Source organism: Caenorhabditis briggsae (genome assembly GCF_000004555.2).
Source record: "Caenorhabditis briggsae complete genome, chrII, whole genome shotgun sequence".
Lineage (NCBI taxonomy): Eukaryota > Metazoa > Nematoda > Chromadorea > Rhabditida > Rhabditidae > Caenorhabditis > Caenorhabditis briggsae.
Window position 1 is genome coordinate 13188328 of NC_013486.2, and position 11349 is coordinate 13199676.

Genomic DNA, 11349 nt, shown 5'->3' on the forward strand with positions numbered 1-11349 from the left:
TGAAAATGGAAGTAGCCTTTGTGATGAACAATTGTAGAGTAGCAGCGTCCGTATTGCTTGATGTAACATCAGGAATCTCTCTCAATTGTTGTAGCAATACATGTTGAATCCGTTCTTTCCCTCCATATTGTTCTTCCAGCATTGTCATAGCAATTTCAAAGTTTTTGTGAGTTGTTTGCAGATACTTGACCAACTCTCCTGCTTCTCCACTGACGACCGATTTCAAATAATGCAGCTTAGTGAGCTCGTCCACTTTGATGCTGTTCATTATCGACTCAAATGATTCCTTGAACTCATACCATGCCATTACGTTTCCCGTAAACGTTGGTAGAGTCATTTGTGGCAAAGTAATGTGCCCGAATGTATTCACCAGAATGGGTTGATTAGACGGAGGAGCTGCAACCGCTTGCACTGCCCCCAATTTGTCATCCGTTCTCTTGTCCATGAACTGTTCAGCCGTTTGAATTTCCCCAGGTGGATTTTTCGAAATCACCTTTTGTTCGTCTTGTTGAGCTCCTTCCTTGGATAGTTCGCCCAACGTTGGCAACAGAATCAATCTGTTCTCATCCAATAATCTTATCCGATTGAGACCAATGACATATAAGTCCTTCAGAACCTGAATCCTGATCTTTCCACGTTCAAGTGTCTCCAAATAGTTTCCATATTGAACAACATATTGTTCCTGGATCTTTCTCTCTTCTCCTGAGAGATCCTCATCCATCAAATTCTTCCATTTCCGATCCAAATCTGCCAAAGTCTGACAGCGCTTTTGCAGTTTTTGCAAGTCTTCATGCAAATCTTCGAGGAATTGTTGAAGATCATCAACGTTGAATCCTTCAATGTCGCTCTGTTCCTGTACCTCCTCATCCAGGCAATCCTCAACACGTCTCTTCGAGATCCCAATTTGACTGCGGATCCTCCCACTCCCTTGGGGTGCCTGGGTCACCATATCAAATTCGATCTTTTCTCGTCGAGCCTCAAACTTGGGTAATTAAACCTTTATTCATAAGAAACTAAAGAAAAATAAGATAAAAATGAATGATATACAATACAGCGAAAATGGTGTTTATATTCATGATATTTTACGATCTCCCGTTGATCGCCCATAAAAGCCCTCGGGTTATTGCCGCCCATAAACCCTTTTGCACATCTTTCTGATCATTGATTCCTTTTCTTCTTCTTCTGCTTACTGTATCGACGATAGTTATTTCGTCGACAATTAATCAAAAAAAAAAAATATAGAAGAATGAAAGTTTTATCTTCCTTGTTTATCATTGCCAAATCACACTGACTACAACAAAAATGAGTTTCTCTTTTTGTGATTTTTGTCACACACGTGATTCTGAAATAGGTGAGATTTTAAGCTCTCAACAGTGAGATCCGTTATAAAAAAGAAGAATTCACCTGTTTTCAGACGATGTTCATCGATAAAAACCAGGCTTTGGAGTTTATCGACTTGATCTTAGGTTTGCTGTTTTTTTTATTTTCAAACCACTTCTAAAATGACTGAAACAAAATTGAGTTGCTCTTTTTGTGATTTCGTCACAAGAAGAATTCTGACATTCAGGTGAGGTTTATTTGAAAGACATATTCGCTAGTCAAGAAAACTAAAATAACGAGGTAGTTTCTTGAAGGCAAATGTTTTCTGATTTATAGCATTTTATAAGATTTTATGGCATTTGATGACGCTCTTGGTCGAGAATCACCTGTACAAAGGCAATAAACCAGATTTTGGAAAAAAAACGTTTTAAAACAACAAATCAAAAATAACAAAACCTTTCCGAAAAAACTTAATAATTTGCTGAACTGAAGATTCAAAGAATTATCGAGAATTTTGACTTTCGAAATCTGTGATCCGATTTCAATATTTTTTGCAATATTGGAAACATTTTTCAAAATAACGCTGAAGATGCAGTGATGCCAATTCTTCTTCAGTTTCTGGAAAAATTTGTGTCCACTTTGGTATTAAAATCAGGCGGAAATATACCGTATTTCCTCTAATTGAAGCCCATGGGCTTCTATTTTTCAACCTCCTTCTCAGGAAACTACCAAAAACTGAAATTAACAGAAATTTTTTGAAACAGGAAGGAAATGTCCACAATAACCGAATAGACGATCTGGACTGTTCAAACTGAACTAACTAGAGTGCCCGTATTTCTGTTAGAGGATGCGCTTCTATGTTTTTAAGCACGTCAGAGGGTGGGCTTCAAATAGAGGTGGGCTTCTATTAGAGGAAATACGGTAGCTTTATCAAATTCAGAACTCACTTATCAGTTTTCTCCACAAAAAACTTCCGGTAAGGTGGGAAGAATAAACATAGAGAAATCATAATCACAGAGGAATGACTGGTGAACCAGGCAATCAAAAACTTGAAAATACTTTGACCATTTGGAACATCCAAATACACAATTGAATACATGGAGGACATAAACAGAAAGTTGATGTTATAAATTGAACCAGTAAACTGTGAATGGCTTCATGATGTTTTTGATAAGTTACTGTAGATAATCTGAGTTTCAAGAGAGACATCATTCGAAGAATGTCAATGATGAAAAATACAAATAGACTTGTTAGTGTACCCACTCGAAATCATACCATTTCTATATATTTCAGTTGTTTCTCTTGGGAAGTATAGAAATATTAAAAAATTGCGCATAGACTTACAAGACCAACAAAACATAGTGAATATGAAAAATATCGAAATGGACCAGGAAGCATGTGATATTTTAATGTTTCAGAAATATATTGATGCTTCTTCTGGAAGCATAACACGAGTACTTCTTTCAGTGTAACGATAAGAAAACCACAAACCATCTGGAATGTTTTTTCATATCAAGCTATCCAATTGTTATTAACCTACAATACAAAAATGGGTAGGAACATCAAAATAGGTAGATAGAGCTCCCACCGAAAAATAGCTGTGCCAAGAGTGTTAAGAAAAAAAGAAATAATTCCAATGACATCGTAATAGATTATAAGCCAGTGGGGCTCAGAGAAATCTATATCCAGATTCATCTGTTTTACACTGACTACAACAAAAATGAGTTTCTCTTTTTGTGATTCCTGTCACACACGTGATTCTGAAATAGGTGAAAATTTTCATATTCTGTAGGAAATCAGATTTGAGAGAAAAATCACCTGTTCTGACAATTCGCTTCTTAAGAGAGGTGTGAATGTTTTTAAACTATATCAGATTTTTTTAACATATTCTATAATATTTGTTTTGTCTTCTGAAACCAATTTTTTGAAAATTTGTAAAGCGTCTTTTTGGTCTATTTATGTTCTCTGTTATCTAAAAACTGTCGTGTTTGCCGTTCCAGCTGATTAACCCGAAACTTTTATCCAGCGGTGAGAATTTGATGAGAAATGTTTCCTTCTATCTGAAAATAGAAACTCATGGGCTTGCATTTAGTTCCAAAATATACTTCAACTTTATCTATTACAATGTGATTGGATTCATTTCTTTCAGGGAACAGTTTTGGTTAAAAAGTTTATTTGAATATCAAATAAAGTGCAAACAATTTGAAATCCTAATAGATAGTGACGGAGTTTCTCTAGTACTTTGAAGTGGAACATCAGAAGATAAATGCCAAGAGAATTAACACAGAAAGAAATGAATCCAATCACATTGTAATAGATAATAAGCCAACGGGGTTCAGAAAAATCAATATTCATCTGGAGTAAGGGATCAGGCAGAATTCAAACTTTTTACTTAATTTCAACATTCGACATCGTTTTTAAAAGATTACTGAAGATGCTGTGGCAGCAATTCGTCTTCGGTTTCTGGAACTTTGTGCATATTTTGAGATTAAATTTGGGTGGAAATCAGGCTTTATCAAATTCGAAACTCACTTACCAGTTTGCTGTACAAAAAACTTCCGGTATGGTGGGAAGAAAAAACATAGAGACATCATATTTACTGAGGTATGGCTGGTGAACCAGGCAATCAAAATATTGGATACTTTTTGCCCATTGTCAACTTCCAGATATACAGTTGCCACTAAAAGACATGGAGGACATAAGCAGCATGTGGATGTGATGAGTTGAACCACCAAGCTTTGGACGGCTTCTTGGTGCTTTTGATAAGTAACTGAGGATAATCTGAGTTTCACTAAAGACATCATCCGAAGAATGTCAGTAATGAATAATAAAAACATAGTTGTTAGTGTGGCTGCTCCTAACATTAAAAATGCAAAAATCCAATTCATATATGGCGGTTTTATGTAAAGCACAAAATGAGATAACCTCATAAATCCAGATAACAATTCTGGATAAGTCTGAAGAAAAATTTTAGACTATGCCATTATTCTTATTCAAACGTACACTCACTATATAATCGAATTGCTCTTTTTCCGAAATGTGGAAGGATTGTATTATTGCACAGAGAGTGCTTGGAGCAATAAAACATAATGTATAGCCAAAGTATCTTAATGGACCGGGGAGCATGTGATACTTCAGTGTTTCAGAAATCGATTGATGCTTCTTCTGAAAGCACAACACAAGGAATTCTAACTGTACAAGGGCAAGGAAAGCACAAACAATCTGAAATGTATGATTTTTATGAAATATTGAATTTTTTAAACCCTACCACACAGTAATGGGTGGGAATATCGAAATAAGTTGATAAAGCTCCAACTGAAATAAATGCCAGTAGTGGATTCAAAAGTATTGGTTTAGTGAGAAAGTTAAATTGAATATCAAGCAAAGTGCAAACAATTTGAAATCCTAATAGATAGTGACGGAATTTTCCCAGTTTTTTGCACTGAAAAATTAGAAGATAAATCCCAAAAGAATTCAGGCATAGAGAAATAATTCCGATAACATCGTAAAAGATTATAAGCCATCGGGGTTCAGAAAAATCTATTTGCAAAGTCATGAGTTTGGCACTGACTGAAGTAAAAGTGGGACTTTTTTTTATGATTCCTGTCACACACGTGATTCTGAAATAGGTGAAAATTTTCATATTCTGTAGGAAATCAGATTTGAGAGAAAAATCACCTGTTCTGACAATTCGCTTCTTAAGAGAGGTGTGAATGTTTTTAAACTATATCTGATTTTTTTTAACATATAAGAAGGAGCGATTTTCAAAATTTTCAATTTTCATCCCAAATCACTTCGATTTCCAAAATTTCTGGGAATTTGGAAATTTTACGTGATTCATAGAAATTGAACGTTGCAATTTCTGGGATTTTTCACAGAACTCGAACGGTTCGAGTTCTGGGATTTTGGAAATTCACGTGATTTTACTGAAACTTCACAGAAATTTTGGAAATCGAAGTGATTTGGGATTTTTGAAAATCGAAAATTTTGAAAATCGCTCCTTCTTATATTCTATAATATTTGTTTTGTCTTCTGAAACCAATTTTTTGAAAATTTGTAAAGCGTCTTTTTGGTCTATTTATGTTCTCTGTTATCTAAAAACTGTCGTGTTTGCCGTTCCAGCTGATTAACCCGAAACTTTTATCCAGCGATTAATCAAAAAAAATACAAGAATGAAAGTTTTATCTTCCTTGTTTATCATTGCCAAATCGTTAAAATCCTTCATATTTCGTAAAATTAATCATTCGGACGGATCAACTGTTAACGGACGATTGATTCCGGGTGTAATCCCATTCCAATCAACGAAATACAGTTCTCATTCCATGTCCAGCGTTCGAGAATCTGGAAAAAATACTTCAAGAGAACTAGAAACGGCGCGACCAGTAGCCAGGCATCAATGATAACTTGATTAAGGTTTGGTATGCTGTCATAGCAGAAGGGTCTCTTTAATAGAAGGGTCCCTCTAATAGAAGGGCCCTCCGAGAGGGGCTTGGAAAAATAGGAGGGCCCCCTTTAATAGAAGGGCCTCCTGTAATAGAAAGACCTTCTGTGAAAAAAAACCTCTTTTCAAAATGTGTTTTGAAATCAGAAAATTTCCGTACTTTTTCGGTGGAAAATATTCGGAAACTCCACAATTGAATAAAAATTTGTTGAAACTCTATTTTTCGATGGAAATCTTGCAAATTTAAGAATCTTAAAATCGGCAGATTTCATGAATTTTGAACGAAATTTCGTCGAATTTTTCGAAGCAAAAGTTCGGAAAAAAACTGCCCGGAAAAATAGAAGGGCTCTCTCTAATTGAAGGTCCCCTGTAATAGAAGGGTCCTCTGGAGGTACCTTAGAACAATAGAAGAGGTGATAAAAGTAGGCTCAGTCCTTAAAAGTAAGCTTAGAACCCTAAATTAATGGATACAAAAAACAAATCCGTCTGAAAGTCAAATTAGCCCTTTAAAGTTACTTCAGCCATTAAAAAGTATGCTTAGAGCTTGAAAAGACATTTACAAAATGTGGAAAAAGTCCCTAGAAATTTCTGAATAGCTATGCGAAAAAGTTCCCTTTTCTGGCAATACATGAAGTTTGCTTTCCATGTTTTCGAATCCCAATTTATGAAAACATTTTTGGATTTTTACAGAACATATGTCTCTCAATCGATTTCGTAATATTTTTTACATATTTATGAAAGTTATGTTTTTCCAGTTTAGAATATTCGAAAAACTATCCCAATAATTTTTTTTAATTTTCAAATTAGTCCTTAGAAATAGGAAAACATACTTATAAAACGCCTATGCAGAAAAACAATTTCCCCTTATTTTTTTAAAGATTTGAAACTGCGGAAAATTATAACATAACTAAACCTTTTTTGAATTTTCAAATTAGTCCTTAAAAGTAGGAAAAATTCCTTAGAAAATTCTTATGCAGACAATTTCCCCTTCTTTTTTCTGAACAGTTGATAATGTTTTTCCAGTTTCGGAAACTCCAAAAACTACCCCAAGAACCATTTGAATTTAAAATCAGAAATTCGAAAAAAAAAAGAAAAAGTTGAGTTAAAGACGTGAGGTATATATTAGGTTGTTCGGAAAGTCCTTTCCATTTTTGATCTGTTGTTTTCAAACTTTGTCTTTTTGAAAGGGGTAAAAGCGAGGAAGCTGTCGTTTTACGAGTATGTTGGTGGGGTCTGATAGTGTCTACACCCCAACGGAGATCATTCTCCTCTTTTCGTGTAGTAAGATATGCCCACCGTTTTCGCCTCTAATAATTTCCATTTTTGGACTACCATTTTATTTGTATTTCGATCTGACCTCAGATCAACTGAAATCAATCACCAATTTGTGGAGGTTAACAACGAAGATGCACCCTTTCGAACAAACTTCACAACCTGGATTCATCAATTTGAAAAATGAATATTCTCGTTGGACGAAAATCCCCCTCCAAAAAAGCATACGGGCTCAGATTTGGACGCATCTCATCGTTTTCTTTTTTGCTGATCCCATTCATTCATTTGTATCACACCCCTCATTTTCGTTCCGATTTCCTATTTCTACATTTTAATCAATGTTTTTCTTTTTCTCATACTTGTTCTGTTTTCTTTTTTAATAAATTTTATTATAAATAAAGTGAATGGCGTTGAAAAGAAATCAAAATTTGAAAAGCGCGCGCTACGATGCTCCGAAATCCCGCTGGTCTGTTCGGAATTAGATCTAATTCGTTCGTAGTTCATTCGGTGTTCGTTCGGAATTAGATCAGCTAAATTCTGTATTAGATCATGCCACTTCTATTTACGAACGAACCCAGATCTAATTCCGAATGAAGTCAGATCTAATTCAGAATCGTTTACCTGAGTTGGCATGGGTTTTAAAGATTTGAAAGGAAGTTTCTAAAAATTCTGAAACAGGGGAAAATAAAGAGAATAAAAGGAAAAAAGGAAAGAAACAGAATGGGAGGAAAAATAACAGCGCCCTTTCTTTCAAATTTCGGAATATATAAATTTCTGAGATTTTATTCACCGAATATGCCAAAAAATTTCAAATTTTCAGATTTTCCAACATTTCAGGTTTTCAATTTTCGGAATGTCTAAATTTTTGACATTTAGAGTTTTCGAATTCTGAAATCTACATTTTCGATTTTTCAAAGTTCCAAAACTTTTCGACTAGAATGTTTTTCGAAAAGTTGAATTTCTGAATTTCCAATTTTTCAGGTTCTCGAATTCTAGATTTTCTAAACTTTTTCGAAATTCTATACATTTTGCGGACAGGGCCGTCTCAGGCCATCCCGGCATTTAGTAAGTATGCGAATCTCGAAATTTTCCAATTCTTTAAAATCTGATATACCAAATTTCGATATTTGAGACAAACAGATTCAAACAATTTTCTAGATTTCAAAATTAATGTTTTCCTATATCTGGTTTTTAAAAATTTACTAATCTCTGAACTTCCAAGTGTCTTACTTTTCCAATTTCCGGATATCCTTACTTCTGACTTTCCGAATTCTGGAAATTCTGAATAACCGAAATATCGAAATTCGAAATTTCCTAATAGACCATGAAAAAATAGTCCCTGTAAAAAAGACAAAGCCTGTCTATAATATGTGTCGTGGAATATCACATATTCCACGAGTCTTTAATCTCAAATGAGGAAAATCCTCTCTAATGTTCTTTCAGGTTTCTTCAGATCTCTTACACCGCAACGGCCTGCATTCAAATTCTCGCCAACGTCACCAGTTTGAAGCGTCTCGTGCGTAAACTCTACCAACAACACGCTTCTCCAGCGCCAAGTTCAAGTCACCTGCACAAACATGTCACATTAATTCTCTCTTGCCTTTGAGATGACCTTAAGTCATCTTTCGCTAACATTTTCTCTATAATTTATATTCAATAAAGACTTAGTAATAAGTCAATGTTCTTTCTATTAACATTCAGGTTCACAGTTTCTAATTCCTCACTTTCGTTGAACTCTTCATCGTTTTCTCTCTTGTCTTCGACGCCGAACCAATTGTGTCACTGTCTCTGGCAGTGGACCACAAAATCCTGTAAGCGGGAGCCAGGAGGCTCAGCCCGGATGGGCGCAAGCCGACTGTTTCTCAAAATTCGAAAATTTCGAATTTCAGCATCTTCGGAGACCAGAAATTTCAGTAAACCAGGACATTTAGTTATCCAAAATGTGAAGCTTCAGAAAACCGGGAATTCACATACTCCGGATTTCAGAACATAAAAATATTTTTTCAGTATTGGAAATTTTAAAAAATTTGGGAAATCAAATATTCCTCGAAGAAAATTGATAGTATGCAAAACTTTCACAAATTTTGGCGAATTCGGAAACTCAAAATTTTTGAAATTAGAAATTAAAAGATACAGAAAGCGGAAGCCAGGAGGTTGAGCCCCCGACAGGGGGCGTAAACCGACTGGTAACTTTAATATTTTAAAAATAATTTTGAAAACTAAATGATTTAAAAAATAGAAATGCTTCTACTTTGGAATAAAAAATCCGAAATCCTTAAGGCATTTTTCAGAAATTCCAGATTTGAAAGATTCCCAGAAATTAAATTTTTAGAAATTTAATATTTATAGATTGATCTTTTTTTCAAAAACTTTATTTGAAAAAAGTTCAATAATAAAAATCCGCAGCACTAGTTGGAAGCTTCGGGAAGTTTCAATGAGGCGTTACATTCCATCTGAAAATATAAAAGTTCCGATTATTGGTTTTCTCGAATTTCCATTTTACCTCAAAACAATCAACCATCGTCTTCACTGGATTCATTTTTTCATCCTCCCATCTTTTCATTTTTTCCATTGCCTCATTCATCTTCTCCAATTTATTTGGGTATTCATGAAAATCAGTCTTCAATATTTGAATTTCTTTTAGAAAATTCAAAATATCATTTCTCTGATTCTCCTGATACTCGTCTTCGATGAATGTTTTGATTGTGTCTATTGGAAGATTGGTTGGAAATGAAACATTGGATGAATTCCAAATCTTTTGGCTTGACAGAATCTCAAAAAACTGTGACAATGAAGAATCCAAAAGGTCCCAGGAGTCTTTGATTCCTAAATTCTCAACATCCAACGTCTTCATCATTTCCAATCCATTTTGTACATTTCGAATCGTTTCCAACACATTGGTCCCATCAGAAACAGCCTTCACATCCTCTCCATCCAGTGGAAAGTTCTCAATTTCTGGATTTGTTGCCACCTTCTATTCCTTGATCTCCTCAATCATCTTGTAGGCTTCTTTAAACACTCCCACCACTTCTACCGTACTCTCCAACACCTTCGGATCAAAGTTCCAAACTTTTCCAGGTAACACCAACAACTCCTTCATATCGGAAGCCGTCGTTTCGAGATTTGAATAGCATTTCAAAAACTGTTTGGGTTCATCCAATTTCTCAAAAATTCCCTCAAATACTTCCCGAGCATTATCCACGTTCAATTCTTTGAGCCTGATACTTGCTTCAATAATCCTGAAAAAAGTTCTTGCAATATAAAAGAGATGGAATTATAAAAATATTCTAAGATAGCGCTTAGACGCTCATTTATTGAATACGCGAACTCAATCAATATTTTTTAAAGTCTACCAGCCTGTTTGACGCGCCTCCTGCGCTTCAAACAGCTGGAATTAACCTTTTTTTACTATTCGTCGCTTCGCGACCTTCCTGAAGTTTCAAATTTTTGATAACTAAAAGTCAGGTTTACTAAACTTTCTGTTCTCCGCAAATTCTGAATTTCGAAATTTTCGAATTTTGAGAAACAGTCGGTTTGCGCCCCTCCGGGCTGAGCCTCCTAGCTCCCGCTTACAGTACCCGTTGTCTTATAGACAGGTTTTGTCATTTTTCCAGGGACTATTTTTTCATGGTCTGTTAGGAAATTTCGAAATTCGATATTTTGGTTATTTAGAATTCCTAGAATTCGGAAAGTCGGATTTTTAATTTTTTTTTTGATTTTTTTAAATTTTTCCTCGCATTCTCTTTCTTTTCTTTTTTTCCTTTTATTTTCTTTCCTTTCCACTGTTTCAGAATTTTTTCTTCCTTTCAAATCTTTAAAATCCATACTAAAAGAATATTTCCAGAAATCACCTTTCTCTCAGAAATAGCGTGGATAAGAAAAAAATTTGGGCGGTTAGACGGAAATGACGTGAATATTTCTTCAATATTTTTCTAAAAATTTGCACTGTAGAAATAGAAGAACGTCTCTAGAAGACGTCAGACACAAAATTTCGAAAGATTTAATACTCGGGCATCATCTCGCGGCTATTTCGGGTAATCTGTGAAATTTTGGGAAAATTTGGTTCATTCTGGACTTCGTTAGGGAAGGTGATACGGGAACAAACGGACACACTCACACACAGAATTTGGTGATTGTTAAAGGGGGACTCCGACCAAAAATTTTTATTGCATTAAAATGTGTTAAAAGTTATCTATTTCCCGAATATTATTGCGAAAAAATTCAAAAAAATCCGAAATTCCCAAAAAACGGCGTTGAAAAGAAAGAAAATTCAAAAAAAGGTGCCGCCGGGGGACGAGGATTTTCAGTGAGAAACC

General features: G+C 35.0%; 2 protein-coding genes across 2 annotated transcripts; both read right to left on the minus strand.

Moving 5' to 3' along the window:
• Window positions 1–3745: 3745 nt before the first annotated feature.
• Window positions 3746–5082, minus strand: CBG04348 (the record flags this gene model as incomplete). Its single annotated transcript, XM_002630358.1, has 5 exons — window positions 3746–3783; window positions 3857–4277; window positions 4330–4542; window positions 4589–4762; window positions 4999–5082. Coding segments are annotated over 5 exons (930 nt in total), but the record flags the coding sequence as incomplete, so codon positions are not given.
• A 4359-nt stretch (window positions 5083–9441) lies between these two features.
• On the minus strand, window positions 9442–10133 carry CBG04349 (the record flags this gene model as incomplete). The annotated part of the gene is made up of 3 exons (XM_045242868.1): window positions 9442–9486; window positions 9537–9988; window positions 10073–10133. 3 exons carry the CDS (start codon window positions 10131–10133, stop codon window positions 9442–9444), a joined length of 558 nt encoding a protein of 185 aa, XP_045092649.1.
• Between the last annotated feature and the right edge of the window lie 1216 nt (window positions 10134–11349).